Source organism: Salmo salar, chromosome 16, assembly GCF_965601325.2.
Source record: "Salmo salar chromosome 16, fSalSal1, whole genome shotgun sequence".
NCBI classification, from domain to species: Eukaryota; Metazoa; Chordata; class Actinopteri; order Salmoniformes; family Salmonidae; genus Salmo; species Salmo salar.
This window is the reverse complement of record NC_138306.1, coordinates 4,114,693-4,132,670: the sequence shown is the minus strand read 5'-3', so window position 1 is coordinate 4,132,670 and position 17,978 is coordinate 4,114,693. Positions and strand designations below refer to the sequence as shown.

At 41.0% G+C, this 17,978-nt stretch overlaps 1 protein-coding gene across 2 annotated transcripts in view; it reads left to right on the top strand.

Annotated features, from left to right (window-relative positions):
* The first annotated feature begins 6,775 nt into the window (after positions 1-6,775).
* LOC106573040 (filamin-C) overlaps positions 6,776-17,978 on the top strand; it is a 66,169-nt gene continuing 54,966 nt past the window's right edge. For both annotated transcript variants that reach the window (XM_082962459.1, XM_014147665.3), the window contains exons 1-2: positions 6,776-7,762; positions 15,092-15,340. In XM_082962459.1, coding sequence (XP_082818585.1) covers positions 7,363-7,762; positions 15,092-15,340 — 649 coding nt within the window. In that variant the 5' untranslated portion in view covers positions 6,776-7,362. The remainder of the gene's footprint in view (positions 7,763-15,091; positions 15,341-17,978) is intronic.

Here is a 17,978-nt window from a genome sequence, read left to right as displayed (position 1 = left end):
CCATATACCACACCTCCTCTGGCCTTATTATACCATGGCATTGTTGAATACTCGTTTCTGGTTGGCTTGAAGGGCCTTCTAGAGTGTGCATTATTTAAGCAATAAGGCACGTGAGGCAGTGCTGTATCCTGAATACAGTCACAGGTAAATGGCGTTGTTCGTCCTGATGCGATAGCGGAGGATTAGTCAACCCATTTACCTGTGACTGTATTCATGATACAGCACTGCCTCACGTGCCTTATAGCTTTTATAAAACTTTTTCCCACATATTAAAATAACAATGTATTACATATTTGAATTAAAAACTCTATGTTGATAAGTTAATTCATGCAATTTAATTCTTCCACCAGACGATATAGTCTGGATAAAAAATCTAGTTCTTAGTTCTTTTGGTCATGTTGCTACAGAAGCGACCGTATTTTTTATTATTTTTGCAAAGTTGCTTTGCAAAAAGACTGGTGATCCGTTCTAAACAAATTGGTCGCTATGCAGGGCAGGCTGAATAACGTTCTTGTCACTTACTAGCTTGCTAGCCAACTTCAGCTAACAGTCATGTCAAACATTGAACCTGGAATGATGGTACTGCCCTAGCTGCATTTTTGTTTGCTTCAACTTTCTTTCTATTGGAATTTAATTGGATATGTCCATGATAATGACGTCGATGTGTGATTTCGCCTGGATCAGAAAAGTTGTCTCGTCTCGTCTGGGGCCTTTTCACTCCCTATTGTAAAGAGATCGAAATTCAAAAGTGAAACATTGTTTCCAAGGTTGGACAGGCAGACTGCGAGGCATATATTAACCCCCGCTGTACCAAACTAAATGCTAGGGAAATAAAGTAATTGGGCCTGGCTCGCAGTCGGCATTCTAATTCATCCCAAAGGTGTTCGATGGGTCAGGGCTCTGTGCAGGCCAGTCAAGTTCTTCTACACCGATCTCAACAAACCATTTCTGTTTAGACCTCGCTTTGTGCACAGGGGCATTGTCATGCTGAAACAGGAAAGGGCCTTCCCCAAAATGTTACCACAAAGTTTGAAGCACAAAATCGTCTTGAATGTCATTGTATGCTATTGCGTTGATTTCCCTTTACTGGAACTAGCCCAAACTATGAAAAACAGCCCAGGACCATTATTCCTGATCCACCAAACTTTACAGTTGGCACTGTGCATTGGGGCAGGTAGCATTCTCCTGGCATCCGCCAAACCCAGATGTGAAGTGTGATTCATCACTCCCAAGAACACGTTTCCACTGCTTCAGAGTGGGATGAGTTTGACTGCATAGTTATTGTGCTGATGTTGCTTCCAGAGGCAGTTTGGAACTCGGTAGTGAGTGTTGCAACCGAGGACAGAAGATTGTTACACACTACGCACTTCAGCACTTGTCAGTCTCATTTTTGCTCCTAGACGTTTCCACTTCACAATAACAGCACTTAAAATTGACCGGGGCATCTCTAGCAGGGCAGATATTTGACGAACTAACTTCTTGGATAGGTGGCATCCTATGATGGTGCCACGTTGAAAGTCACTGAGCTCTTCAGAAAGGCCATTCTACTGCCAATGTTTGTCTATGGAGATTGCATGGCTGGTTGCTCGATTTTATACACCTTTCAGCAACGGGTGTGGCTGAAATAGCCGAATACACTAATTTAACTAAAAGCAACTTTCTAAACAATGTTTTGGTAAGTTTCTAGCTTGTTAGCTAGCTAGCTAACATTAAGGTAGCTGGCTAGCCAGTTCAAATAATGAACATATCATATCACTGACAACGTCTTAACTTTAGCTAATTTGTATTCATTATTACAGGAAAAAAACTCACAACAAGATAGTTATTTACAAGTTAATGGCAAGCTAATTACAGAAAATAGCTTACGGTTGTGAGTGTGACTAAATAAAAGCAGGGCATTCTACCTGAGAATTTTATAACTTGGACATAACTTGGCCTAACGTTATATCGTAATTTGGTGCAGGTCATGCTGTTTTTCACATTACCGTCTCACATTTATTTATCACATCCACAGGATACAGAAGTTGGCTCCCGAGTGGGGCAGCGGTCTAAGGCACTGCATCTTAGTGCTTGAGGCATCCCTACAGACACCCATGTTCGAATCCAGGCTGTATCACAACTGGCCGTGATTGGGAGTCCCATAGGGCAGCGCACAATTGGCCTAGAATCGTCCGGGTTTGTTGTAGGCCGTCATTGTAAATAATAATTTGTTCTTAACTTATTTGCCTAGTTAAATAAAGGTTAAATTAAAACATTAAAAAAAATAAAAGGTACAGTGAAATGGTAACTTGCATAGTGAAGTCATTTGTTTACACATGTAGCTAGCTAGCTAAACAATGAACCATAATCCCAACTCATACCGTTACTATCCTTCATGAATCTACAGGTAGCTAAAGTTAGCCAACTAGGTTCAATGTTAGCTAGCTAGCTAACATTAGGCTATAACTAGCAATTAAAATCGCTCTGGGATACGAATAATATTACTACACAGATCATACACGTAACATTAGCTAGCGAGCCAGCCAGCTAACGTTTTTCAGACAAAATTAGAAATGTATAATATCTGAAAATGTAGCTAGCTAGACTCTTGTGGCGGAAGAATCAGAATTAGTTAGGTAACATAGATAATTAAGATGTCTTATCTGCATAATATGCTTATATGATATGCTTGTTATTAGAATGTATCCCTTCGGAATCTGGTGTTGGCAGTTGCACTTCTTCCCTCAGCTGGGGCTCAGTCACCTGGGGCCCAGAGAGGAGAGAAGTCAGGCTTGTATTTTACATGTCCCTGGTGCTATGCAGAATATTAGAAAGAGAAGAGGACAGGAGGGAACATTGTCTTCATATGTGAATGTGTCTTTACCTATTCTTAAACCATGTGAAGGAATGGTTGGATGTGAAGGATTCATGGGGAACCAATTACCTGTCTCCACAATGTCTGTGCGCCAGTCACTCCCTCCTTTGCCCTTGGGGGAGATAAGGTTTGAGACATCATATGGGTGGGGTAGTACCTGGAACCATTGTATGTCATCTCTGATGTTGTACTTATCCTAGAATAGTGTATGACCTAGAGGCTCACTTCCCTCAGTGAGCTTGTCCAGGCATGTGGTCAAGAAGGGGTTTTACTTGAGATGGGAGAATCTGGAGTTGACAATTGATTTATGCCATAGAATGAGTTGGTGTTTTTGTGCTATGAAGCACCAGGAATGAGATCAGAGCCTTGTCTTAGGGTCCAAACTGAACGATAACAACAGAATTTATAGCAAATGCTATCTGGCTGCGGGATACTCCTTTCTCATTTAACAATTCTCACCTTGTGACCCATTCCAAACATATGTGGTTTGTTATGTAGACTAGGGGGTGGATCTTTGCTATAAAATATTTTAGTAGCCTTTGTTTCATGGCTCTCAATGAATCATCTGAGGGTGGTTCGTCGACCAGCCATCGCTATTGCAGAGTTCTCGCTAAAAAAGATTCAGTTTAAGTATGACTCTGACTTGTGTGATAAGTTTGTCTCTCCTCATTTGATAATACAGAAATTAACCACCCATCTCTCTTACCCGTATATATAGATGAACGCTTCTCCCTCTCTGTCATGGGTGCCATGGTTGCCTTTAGTTTCAAGATGTAATCTGGAGACAGGTGTTTTATACAACAGCCTTTTGTGTGTTCTCTTTTCATCTCCCTCTGCATATTTGCAATCAGATGCCTGAATATTCTCCATCTCCTTAGCTATCATACTCTGCTTCCACCGGGCATTCATGTCACGTCCTGGCCAGTATAAGGTTAATTGGTATTGTAGTTTGGTCAGGACGTGGCAGAGGGTATTCGTTTTTATGTGGTTCGGGGTGGTGTGTTTTGTTGAAGGGGCATTTGGTTTAAGTATTCCGGGGTTTTTGGGCACTGTTTGGTTTTCAGGTATTCTATGTTTAGTCTAGTATGTCTGTTTCTATGTTTGGTTAATTGGGGTTGGGACTCTCAGTTGAAGGCAGGTGTTGTCTGTCTGCCTTTGATTGAGAGTCCCATATATTAGGGTGTGTTTGTGTTTGTTATTTGTGGGTGATTGTTCTGTGTTAGACTTGTAGACTGTCAGTCGATCGTTATTTCTGTTTGTTATTTTGGTGTTAATTTTGTATTCATTAAAACGTCGAGATGAGCATTCACATACCTGCTGCGTTTTGGTCCTCTTTAACCGACGACAAGCGTGACAATTCAACTGATTTCAAAAGTCAGTCCTCCAGAAAGTTGCATTAGAAAGGATTACCTACACAGCAGCTCATGTTATAGACAGAAGTGTTCCACAGAACAATCTGAACTCATATCTCGGCATGTCCAGTCCATCCATTATCTCAGCCAATGATGGCTAGCGGGATGGTTCCTGTCTTTTTTAGTGGCTAAACCAACTAGGCTCGTAATTTAACAATTGTATTCATATTTACAGATGGCATACAAGTTTGTACAGATGGCATACAATGTTCCAGAAGGCATTTCTGCCCAAAAACGCAATTTAATTTAAAAAAAATGTACGTTCAACTGCCTCTCCTGTGAAGTAGTGATGCCTAGTTTCCTGAAACGAGTCACATAAACGCTGTTAATCAATCACTCTGTTAATCAATCACTCCTATGAACATTCTCAGAACTGTAGGAAACTTAGACAATGGCCAACTTTCCAGACTAATGTCTGGTCTAAATACCATTGGTTTATGCCAGTGTTTATGGTATTTCACTGGGATGACAGTGTAGTGTAGGGACACTACACTGTTCATGGAGGAACACATTGTTAATATGTGTTCCTCCATGAACAGTTAATTTTGTTTATTGAACATACATATTTCATCCAGAGGTGACACAATTGTGAATCATATAGTTGAAGTCGGAAGTTTACATACACCTTAGCCAAATACATTTAAACTCATTTTTTCACAATTCCTGACATTTAATCCGAGTACAAATTCCCTGTTTTAGGTCAGTTAGGATCACCGCTTTATTTTAAGAATGTGAAATTTATTTCAGCTTGTATTTCTTTCAACACATTCACAGTGGGTCAGACGTTCACATACACTCAATTAGTATTTGGTAGCATTGCCTTTAAATTGTTTAACTTGGGTCAAACGTTTCGGGTAGCCTTCCACAAGCTTCCCACAATAAGTTGGGTGAATTTTGGCCCATTCATCCTGACAGAGCTGGTGTAACTGAGTCAGGTTTGTAGGCCTCCTTGCTCACACAAGCTTTTTCAGTTCTGCTGTTCCTCTATGGGATTGAGGTCAGGGCTTTGTGATGGCCACTCCAATACCTTGACTTTGTTATCCTTAAGCCATTTTGCCACAACTTTGGAAGTATGCTTGGGGTCATTGCCCATTTGGTAGACCCATTTGCGACCAAGCTTTAACTTCCTGACTAATGTCTTGAGATGTTGCTTCAATATATCCACATAATTTTCCTGCCTCATGATGCCACCTATATTGTGAAGTGCACCGATCCCTCCTGCAGCAAAGCACCCCCACAACATGATGCTGCCAGCCCGTGCTTCACGGTTGGGATGGTGTTCTTCGGCTTGCAAGCCTCCCCCTTTTTTCCTCCAAACATAACGATGGTCATTATGGCCAAACAGTCCTATCTTTGTTTCATCAGACCAGAGGACATTTCTCCAAAAAGTACAATCTTTGTCCCCATGTGCAGTTGCAAACCGTAGTCTGGCTTTTTTATGTCGGTTTTGGAGCAGTGGCTTCTTCTTGCTGAGCGGCCTTTCAGGTTATGTTGATTATAGGACTCGTTCTACTGTGGATATAGATACTTTTGTACCTGTTCCTCCAGTATCTTTACAAGGTCCTTTGCTTTTGTTCTGGGATTGATTTGCACTTTTCGCAGCAAAAGTACTTGCGTACTGTTGTTTGTACAGATGAACGTGGTACCTTCAGGCATTTGGAAATTGCTCCCAAGGATGAACCAGACTTGTGGAGGTCTACAATTTTTTTCTGAGGTCTTGGCTGATTTCTTTTGATTTTCCTATGATTTCAAGCAAAGAGGCACTGAGTTTGAAGGTCGGCCTGAAATACATCCACAGGTACACCTCCAATTGACTCAAATTATGTCAATTAGCCTATCAGAAGCTTCTATAGCCATGACATCATTTTCTGGAATTTTCCAAGCTGTTTGAAGGCACAGTCAACTTAGTTCATGTAAACTTCTGACCCACTGGAATTGTGATACAGTGATTTATAAGTGAAATAATCTGTCTGTAAACAATTGTTGTAAAAAGTACTTGTGTCATGCACAAAGTAGATGTCCTAACCAACTTGCCAAACCTATAGTTTGTTAACAAGAAATTTGTGGAGTGGTTGAAAAACGAGTTTTAATGACTCCAACCTAAATGTATGTAAACTTCCGACTTCAACTGTACATAATGCATTGGATTTGTAGCTCAATGAACCACTAGCAATAGGCTATGGGACCTCATGTTTTATGAGGCCTTCCTAAATCTCTCTCTTTGAGAAAAGAATATAGCCTATCAATTGAAAGATTAGGCTATTACAAGGATTTAGCAAAGGGGCAAAAAGGGGCAAAAGTACAAAATAACCATAAAATACCAAATATAAGCCGCAACTAAGCCACATAATGAGGCCCACTTGATTTTAGGATACATCATTTTCTTCTCTTGGATCAATTGTTTAACCACTCTCGAGAAGTCCAAGGCACCACAACCCAAATCGGAGTGTCTAAAAATAGAGCGCACTGTCACAACTGTTGTGCTGCATGCACAGGATCTGACCCACAGTGAATGACTCATTGCCATATCATATCTTACGGCAAATCCTGACTCCTCCCGTTATCCACATATAGAAAATAGTCTATGACTGTAGTTATGACATAGTGGTCTACGACTGGTGTGTCGTAGTCCGATGGTCCCTTTATATACTCCACTCTTGCACACCTCACACCAATCAAGTTTAACTGACTTTCATACAGAACTCAATGAACTACTGTGCGTGAAACTGTTGCTTTACTACTCACCAGCTATAGAACGAACTGAACTGAAGCATCATTTCTCAAAAAGTGACATTATTCTCTAAGCCTATCTATTAAGAAGCAGAGACTACATTTGTCAAGCCACTGCCAATTAACAACCAGTGACCGGCTGTAAATCGGACTGTAAATCTGACCATTTAATTCATCGTTGTCCTACCTAACAAGAAGTGGCTTCTTCACATCCGAAAAGTCTTCGGGGAACATTTTTTAAAACTCATCTCTCCAAGTTTTGAACTTTTACCACAGCGAATAGTGCGCACGCTTGGCATCGACACGTTAAACTCTTTTGCAGATAATTTCACACATCGGTCTATCTTTCGGTATAAAAAGCCACACATGGAAACCGCCAGCATGTCAAGCAATAATGCACATTACTACGACAACAGCCATCCACCACAGTACTACCAGGGCACTGACAACTCTGAAGGGGACGAGGAAGACGAGATGCCGGCTACAGAGAAGGACCTTGCTGAGGATGCGCCATGGAAGAAAATACAACAGAACACTTTTACCAGGTGGTGCAATGAGCACCTCAAGTGCATCAACAGGAGCATCACTGACTTGCAGAAGGATTTTGGCGACGGTTTAAAGCTGATCGGGCTCCTGGAAGTTCTGAGTCAGAAGAAGATGTACAGAAAGCACCACAATAGACCCAACTTCAGACAGATGAAACTGGAAAATGTGTCTGTGGCTCTTGAATTCTTGGACAGGGAACACATCAAGTTGGTGTCTATTGGTAAGTGATAATTAAGCTTTTGGGGCAATTCTTTATTTATTGTTATTCATCTTTGAGAGAGAGGGGGAGAGAGAGAGAGAAGGAGAGGGAGTTCAATCAAACTCCAGTGTATAATCAGGACAGAGGGAATAACAGAACAGAACAATACATGTGCCTCTTTATTTTAACAAAATATATCAAAATAATAGCTTTTTTACTGATTCATAAATCTATTTTCTTTAGGTTACAATATAGACTATACAGAAATGAATTCATCAATTATTAATTAATCAATGGATAATACATTCATTATAGACTGTCAGTGTCATTTCACAAAATATTTGTACTTTACATAATACACAGTAGAGTAATAATATGTCTTTACACATTAGTGGATCTTAGATTGTCGACCACATATTATTGAGAGACCAATTTGAATCATTCAGCTGAGTGACTAAACATCCATCCACACTGCAGTATTATGGCACCTCTGTAAATCCAGTTTGCAGTAGAGGTGCGTGGGTAAAATCACTGATGAAGCCAACCTAAGCCAGTAAAAAAGCCATATTAGGTTGTGATAATTGTGTTGTTTGCTCTATAACCCATTCGTTCATACGCCAACGTGATATACAATAAGGCGTAGACAACAAAAAGACAAGTCACACATTGGCAGAATAAATTCAACAACACATACGTTTGTTTCATCACAAAACTGGAGAGCAAAGTCCATGAAACAAATATTGCACATAACAAACAGTTATATCACCTGAAGTATGGTCAAGCAAGATTTAGAACCACAGAGTTACCCACAAGTCAGCACAAAGACAACAGGAGCATTGCCTCTGCTATTCCTGCACCATTTCAACTTAAACATCATCAAATCAACAAGACTATAAATGCTTAGTTTAATACACTGAAAACAAACTTAAAGATACCAAAAACAATTTAGTCCAATCAATGTTGCTAAAAATCATGTGGTTGTCCATGGCACTCCATGGCACTCCAATCAAGTTGTAGAAACATCTCAAGGATGGTCAATGGGAACAGGATGCACCTGAGATCAATTTCGAGTCTAATAGCAAAGGGTCTAAATACTTATGTAAATAAGGTATTTCTGTTTTTATATATATTTTTTTTATTTATTTATTTATTTCACCTTTATTTAACCAGGTAGGCAAGTGTAACTCTAGTATGTGTAACTCTAGTATATATATATATATATATATATATATATATATATATATATATATAAACATTTACAACAATTTCCAAAAACCTGTTCTCGCTTTGTCAGAATGGGGTATTTGTCAGAATGGGGGTATTGTGTGTAAATTGATGAGGATTTTTTTCTATATTTCCATTTTAGAATTAGGCTGTAACGTAACAAAATGTGGAAAAAGGGAAGGGTTCTGAAAACTTTCCGAATGCACTTTATAGCATTTAGCCAAAAAAAAAAAGGAATATTCATACACATCAAGAATCTATGAATTAAATATCTGAGAACAGCAATATTTTACACACACATAAATGTACCCATAAGTAATCATTTCTGATGAAAACAAATGTGAAAAAAATTGGTGGATATAGCGTTTCAGAAAGAAACTCTTCATATTGACATATTGAGTCATTTCAATATTGATGTGTCACAAAGACACAGACAGAGGGTTTTTGTTTAGAAGGAAATATGCCCTTAAATGTAGTTGACTGCTGAAGAGACACCCAACAAATGAGACATGAAAAGTGCTCTTTAAGCACCTTGGCTAGTTATTTCTTTAATTTTGTCTACTGTACACTATGTTTACATAACCATCTTAAGATATGATAAGGGTTAGGACTGTGAGAAGTCTAGCTAGCGTTTTCCAGACTCACATTTCACTAAGTAGATGGGATATTAAACCCATGACACTGGTGATTGATTTCTCTTCCCACACGGCGCGATGAAATTCCTAGTGTGACCGCTGCTTTGAGCGGGTGGTTGTGAAGGGCACGGCGTGTGTGTCGTGATGCCCGGGGGTACTCTCTATGGAGAGCGATGGACCTCATGCCTCTGGAATGTCCCAACGTCCTGCAATATAGTGTCAGCAAAGAAGTTAGGGGTCATTCACACAATGCCCACCTCAAAGTGTGTGTGTTGGGGAGTGGCAGGCGGAGAAGGTGTTTATACTTGCGACCTTGTCAGTCTGACAGAAACGGGACACGATAACGGCAGCGCTGTCATTCCTCTCCTGACGCCTGCCTCTTGAGACCTGATGCAGCAACACCAAGTGAACAGTGAAAACAAACCATGAAATAACTTTTCTGTGTTGTCACAGCAACTGAGTATGTGATACTGAGTACGTGTCACTGGCACACACTTTTTGATAGGTGGCTGTTTGACCACATGGCACACAGATGTCCAAAAAACCTGAGATGGCAGTATTAAAATTACATCAAGCCATACAACCCTCCTTCCACACCACACCACCTGCTTATGCCAGTCAGTCTAATGGGCCTTATCAAACAGCCATTAAGCAGAGAAGAATAAACAATAATTAGACTCAGAAATAAACAACTCACATGACCAGCCTCTTCACTTGCTATTGCCTACTAATTGTATACTAATTGGTTGATTATGTAATTGGAAACATTTATACTGAGTATACCAAACATTAGGAACACCTTCCTAATATTCAGTTGCACTCAGAACAGCCTCAATTCATCGGGGGGTGACACCACAAGGTGTCGAAAGCATTCCGCAGGGATGCTGGTGTCACGTCCTGACCAGTAAAGGGGTTATTTGTTATTATTGTTTGGTCAGGACGTGGCAGGGGGTGTTTGTTTTATGTGGTTCGGGGTTTGTTGTTATATGTGTTTTGTTGAGGGGTGTTTGTTTAGATTAGTCCGGGGTTTTTGGTTAGGTTCTATGTTGTGTATTTCTATGTCTGATCTAGGGTGTTTAGTTCTATGTTTAGTTAATTGGGATTGGGCCTTCAATTGGAGGCAGCTGTTTCTTGTTGCCTCTGATTGAAGGTCCTATATATAGGGGTGTATTTGTTTTGGGTATTGTGGGAGGTTGTTTTTGCATTGTTATGTTTAGCCTGCATGACTGTCTAGCTGTCGGTCGTTTTTCGTTTTGTTGTTTTTGTGTAATGTTCGTCATAAAATAAATATGAGCATTCACGTGTCCGCTGCATTTTGGTCCACTTCCTACGACGGCCGTTACAGCTGGCCCATGTTGACTCCAATGCTTCCCTCAGTGTCAAGTTGGCTGGATGTCCTTTGGGTGGTGGACCATTCTTGATACACATTGGAAACTATTGAGCTTGAAAATCCAGGCAGCGGTGCAGTTCTTGACACAAACCGATGCGCCTGGCACCTACTACCATACCCCGTTCAAAGGCACTTCAATCTTTTGTCTTGCCCATTCCCTCCCTGAATTGCAAACATACACAGTCATTCATGTATTGTATACTAAATGTATCTTCCTCTATATTTTTTACTACAAAACATAGAAACCTGACATGTTCACATATGTTGATGTTGGGCTGGTGCTAGAGATGATGAATATGAAGTTAAAAAATGGTCCTTACATATACAGTTGAAGTCGGAAGTTTACATACACTTAGGTTGGAGTCATTAAAACTCGTTTTTCAACCACTCCACAAATTTCTTGTTAAGACGTTCCGCTAGCGGAACACCTGCTCCAATTTCCAATGATAGGCGTGGTGCGAATTACAAATTCCTCTAAAATACAAAAACTTCAATTTTTCAAACATATGACTATTTCACAGCATTTTAAAGACAAGACTCTCCTTTATCTAACCACACTGTCCGATTTCAAAAAGGCTTTACAGCGAAAGCAAAACATTAGATTATGTCAGCAGAGTACCCAGCCAGAAATAATCAGACACCTATTTTTCAAGCTAGCATATAATGTCACAAAAAACAAAACCACAGCTAAATGCAGCACTAACCTTTGATGATCTTCATCAGATGACACACCTAGGACATTATGTTATACAATACATGCATGTTTTGTTCAATCAAGTTCATATTTATATCAAAAACCAGCTTTTAACATTAGCATGTGACGTTCAGAACTAGCATACCCCCCGCAAACCTCCGGTGAATTTACTAAATTACTCACGATAAACGTTCACAAAAAACATAACAATTATTTTAAGAATTATAGATACAGAACTCCTTTGTGCAATTGAGGTGTCCGATTTTAAAATAGCATGTCAACCGCTGTTTAAAATCAATTTTTATGCCATTTTTCTCATAAAAAAGCGATAATATTCCGACCGGGAATCTGCGTTTAGGTAAACAGACGAAAGAAAACAAAGCATGGGGTCGACGCGGGCACGCGCCTGAGTCTCACAGTACTGTAACCAGCCACTATCCAAACGCGCTACTTTTTTTCAGCCAGAGCCTGCAAAGCCACGATTCAGCTTTTTGCCTCCTTCTCAGAGCCCATGGGAGCCGTAGGAAGTGTCACGTAACAGCAGAGATCCTCTGTAATGGATAGAGATAATCAAGAAGGGCAAGAAATTGTCAGACAGGGCACTTCCTGCATGGAATCTTCTCAGGTTTTGGCCTGCCAAATGAGTTCTGTTATACTCACAGACACCATTCAAACAGTTTTAGAAACTTTGGAGTGTTTTCTATCCAAAGCTAATAATTATATGCATATTCTAGTTTCTGGGCAGGAGTAATAATCAGATTAAATCGGGTAAAAAAATGTATCCGGCTGTGAAAATACTGCCCCCTAGCCATAACAGGTTAACAATCTATAGTTCTGGCAAGTCGGTTAGGACATCTACTTTGTGCATGACACAAGTAATTTTTCCAACAATGGTTTACAGACAGATTATTTCACTTATAATTCACTGTATCACAATTCCAGTGGGTCAGGAGTTTACATACACTAAGTTGACTGTGTCATTAAACAGCTTGTAAAATTGAAGAAAATTATGTCATGGCCTTAGAAGCTTCTGATGGGCTAATTGACATAATTTGGGTAAATTGGAGGTGTATCTGTGGATGTATTTCAAGGCCTACCTTCAAACTCAGTGCCTCTTTGCTTGACATCACGGGACAATCTAAAGAAATCAGTCAAGACCTCAGAAAAAAAATTGTAGACCTCCACAAGTCTTGTTCATCCTTGGGAGCAATTTCCAAACACCTGAAGGTACCATATTCATCTGTACAAACAATTGCACGCAAGTATAAACACCATGGGACCACGCAGCCGTCATACCGCTCAGGAAGGAGACGCATTCTGTCTCCTAGAGATGAACGTACTTTGGTTTGAAAAGTGCAAATGAATCTCAGAACAACAGCAAAGGACCTTGTGAAGATGCTGGAGGAAACAGGTACAAAAGTATCTAAATCCACAGTAAAACGAGTCCAATATCGACATAACCTGAAAGGCTGCTCAGCAAGGAAGAAGCCACTGCTCCAAAATCGCAAATGCACATGGGGACAAAGATTGTACTTTTTGGAGAAATGTCCTCTGGTCTGATGAAACAAAAACTGTTTGGCCATTATGACCATCGTTATGTTTGGAGGAAAAAGGGGGAGGCTTGCAAGCCAAAGAACATCATCCCAACCATGAAGCACGGGGGTGGCAGCATCATGTTGTGGGGGTGCTTTGCTGCAGGAGGGACTGGTGCACTTCACAAAATTGATGGCATCATGAGGCAGGAAAATTATGTGGATATATTGAAGCAACATCTCAAGACATTAGTCAGGAAGTTATAGCTTGGTCGCAAATGGGTCTTCCAAATGGACAATGACCCCAAGCATACTTCCAAAGTTGTGGCAAAATGGCTTAAGGACGTCAAGGTATTGGAGTGGCCATCACAAAGCCCTGACCTCAATCCTGTAGAAAATGTGTGGGCAGAACTGAAAATGTGTGTGCGAGTAAGGAGGCCTACAAACCTGACTCAGTTACAGCAGCTCTGTCAGGAGGAATGGGCCAAAATTCACCCATCTTTTTTTGGGAAGCTTGTGGAAGGCTACCCGAAGCGTTTGACCCAAGATAAACAATTTAAAGGCAATGCTACCAAATACTAATTGAGTGTATGTAAACTTCTGACCCACTGGGAATGTGATGAAATAAATAAAAGCTGAAATAAATCATTCTCTTGTAACACCCTGGCCATAGAGAGGTTTTTTTTGTTCTTTATTTTGGTTAGGCCAGGGTGTTACATTGGGTGGGCGTTCTATGTTCTGTTTCTATGTGTTTGTATTTCTTTGTTTTGGGCCGTGTGTGTGGCTCCCAAATCAGGCACAGCTGAGGTTCGTTGCTGTTGATTGGGAGTCACACATAAGTGCATGTTTTTCCGTTGGGGTTTTGTGGGTAATTGTTTCTGTTAGTGTTTGCACCTGACAGGACTGTTGGCTGTCGGTTTGCTCTTTTCTTGTTTTGTATAGTGTTCACGTCTTTCTTACTTAAATATTAAATGATGGACACTAACTCTGCTGCACCTTGGTCTTCTCTACATGACGACAGCCGTTACATCTCTCTACTATTATTCAGATATTTCACATTCTTAAAATAAATTGGTGATCCTAACTGACCTAAGACAGTGAATGTTTACTAGGATTAAATGTCAGGAATTGTGAAAAACGGAGTTTAAATGTATTTGGCTAAGGTGTATGTAAACGTCCGACTTCAACTCTATATGGAATGTATTAGCCTATTGCACAATGGTTTTGGGTACACTTTACCCTCCAGTTTGTCTACTCTTAATCAAAGTATGATGCAATTGTTTGGTTTATGTATAGTCTCTGAGTTTGGTTAGTTTTGAAGAGGTACGAAGAGAGATGACTGATCTAAGAATTCACTGGTTAAGTTTGTTGGCATGATTACCAGCATTATCTTTATTGTCCTACTACTTAGTGCATCTTCCTAGATTTATCTCACACTAATATAACTTATTTTCCAAAGTACTTTCAAAGCAAATGAAATGCAAGTGCTGTTAACTTAGGGAAGGATTCCATATCAACATACTCTATGTCCTCAGCAGTTGAGCCCAACCATGCCTCATTGTCTGTATGTGGAATACCAGGGATACTCAGTCACTCTTGTGTTGGAGAGGAGTGTCTGGGGTGGGGTGGGGTGAGAGAGTGGAAGTCAGGTCAGACTTGATAGATGTGATAGTAAGTCGCTCTGGATAAGAGCGTCTGCTAAATGACTAAAATGTAGATGTAATCACAAGGCCATTTTGTTTATCTAAAGACTCAGATAGAATCAGATACCAAACAATCAATTAGGCCTGAAAAGCTATACACATAACATTGCTTCTTGCCATGATAAATGGGAACTAAAATCTGATACTAGATCTGTGTTTCTCTCCCCTCCAGACTCCAAGGCCATCGTGGACGGGAACCTGAAGTTGATCCTGGGTCTGATCTGGACTCTGATCTTGCACTACTCCATCTCCATGCCCATGTGGGAGGACGAGGATTATGAGGAGGCCAAGGAACTGACCCCCAAGCAGAGGCTGCTGGGCTGGATCCAGAACAAGGTGCCTGAGCTGCCCATCAACAACTTCCACCGCGACTGGAGGGACGGCAAGGCCCTAGGAGCCCTGGTAGACAAATGTGCCCCTGGTTAGTACATGTGGATTTCGTGTTGCTCGTATATGTCCTTAGGACACACCTCCCTGACAGACACAGCACTGTCCCATGGGAACTTTAGTTTCTGGTAGGATAACATCTCTTCATCAGAACACAATTACATACAAAACATCACAAATGCTCAAGATATCAATTTCTGGTCGAGGGAGAAATCCCAACATCTCGCAGTGTTGAAGATACCAATTTCAATTTGAGGCAGAAATGTATATAACATCTTGGTATGGTCAATATACACATTTTTGGTAGACAGAAAATCTTACATTTTTTGTATTCATTTTTACACCTTTTTCTCCCCAATTTCATGGTATCCAATTGGTAGTCATAGTCTTGTCTCATCGCTGCAACTCCCATATGGACTCGGAGAGGCAAAGGTCGAGAGCCATGCATCCTCCGGGACACAACCCAACCAAGCCGCACTGCTTCTTGACACAATGCCCGCTTAACCTGGAAGCCAGCCACATCAATGTGTCGGAGGAAACACCGTACACCTGGCGACCGTGTCAGCGTGCATGCGCCCGGCCCGACACAGGAGTTGCGATGTGACAAGGACATCCCTGCCGGCCAAACCCTCACATCGCTGGGCCAATTGTGCACCACCCCATGGGTCTCCCGGTCACAGCCAGCTGCGACAGACCCTGAACTCGAACCAGGATCTCTAGTGTCACAGCTAGCAACTGCGATGCAGTCCCTTAGACCACTGCGCCACTAGGGAGGCCCGAGAGACAGACATTCTATGTAACATCTCGGAGAGAAGAGGAGAGAAAGAGAGAAAGAGCTCTAGTACGTCCCTGCCAGCTGTCCCAGACTAAGTGAAGTAGCTCTCTTCAGCCTCCCCACACAACACCCCCAAATTTGGGCACGATTCCTCTTCATCTGTCAAGGAAGATGTGCTTATATGCTTGACATGGCTTTAAAAAGCAGGCCGTTCTGTGCTAGAGATTGATGGCACGAGGATAAGCATTGGAGCAGGAGTGGAGATTCACAGAGATGACTCGTTAACTTGAAACGCCTCCAATTTGACCAGAAGTTACTGCACACTCTGACCCTCTGACATGAAACTTTAAAAAGTCTAATTTTGGAGTTATAGAACAGAGAGAGGAGTCTAGAACACTGTGGTTGAATGTTTACATGACTCAGAATGCCTGACGTGATACAGCGACTTTCAAACACCTAACAAGCTACAGCTGAGACCATACAAGGCCCAGGTTCCTTACTGAACACGTAATATCATTTAGGAAGTTGACAAATCCTGCCCTGCTCAAATCCTTAGAGTTAGTTTGTAATGTACACTACCGTTCAAAAGTTTGGGGTCACTTAGAAATGTCCTTGTTTTCGATGAAAACATACATGAAATGAGTTGCAAAATGAATAGGAAATATAGTCAAGACATTGACAAGGTTAAAAATAATGATTTTTAATTGAAATAATAATTGTCCTTCAAACTTTGCTTTTGTCAAAGAATCCTCCATTTGCAGCAATTGCAGCCTTGCAGAGACCTTTGGCATTCTAGTTGTCAATTTGTTGAGGTAATCTGAAGAGATTTCACCCCATGCTTCCTGAAGCAACTCCCACAAGTTGGATTGGCTTGATGGGCACTTCTTACGTACCATACGGTCAAGCTGTTCCCACAAAAAGCTCATTAGGGTTGAGATCCGGTGACTGTGCTGGCCACTCCATTATAGACAGAACACCAGCTGACTGCTTCTTCCCTAAGTAGTTATTGCATAGTTTGGAGCTGTGCTTTGGGTCATTGTCCTGTTGTAGGAGGAAATTGGCTCCAATTAAGCACTGTCCACAGGGTATAGCATGGCATTGCAAAATGGAGTGATAGCCTTCCTTCTTCAAGATCCCTTTTACCCTGTACAAATCTCCCACTTCCCAGACCATCACATTGCCTCTAGCATCTTAAAAAATGTTCTGCGTCTCACGAATGTTCTTCTTTGTGATCCGAACACCTCAAATGTAGATTTGTCTGTCCATAACACTTTTTTTCCCATCTTCCTCTGTCCGGTGTCTGTGTTATTTTACCCATCTTAATCTTTTATTTCTATTGACCAGTCTGAGATATGGCTTTTTCTTTGCAACTCTGCCTAGAAGGCCAAAATCCCGGAGTCGCCTCTTCAATTTGGATGTTGAGACTGGTGTTTTGCGGGTACTATTTAATGAAGCTGCCAGTTGAGGACATGTGAGGCGTCTGGGCTCCCTGTGGCTCAGTTGGTAGAGCATGGTGTTTGCAATGGTGTTTGCAACGCCAGGGTTGTGGGTTCGATTCCCACGGGGGGCCAGTATATATATATTTTTTTTAAATGTATGAAATTAATTGAAATGTATGCATTCACTACTGTAAGTCGCTCTGGATAAGAGCATCTTTTAAATGACTAAAATGTAAATGTAAAAATGTCTGTTTCACAAACTAGACACTCTAATGTACTGTCCTCTTGCTCAGTTGTGCACCAGGGCCTCCCAGTCCTCTTTCTATTCTGGTTAGAGCCAGTTTGCGCTGTTCTGTGAAGGGAGTAGTACACAGTGTTGTACCAGATCTTCAGTTTCTTGGCAATTTCTCGCATGGAATAGCCTTCATGTCTCAGAACAAGAATAGACTGGCAAGTTT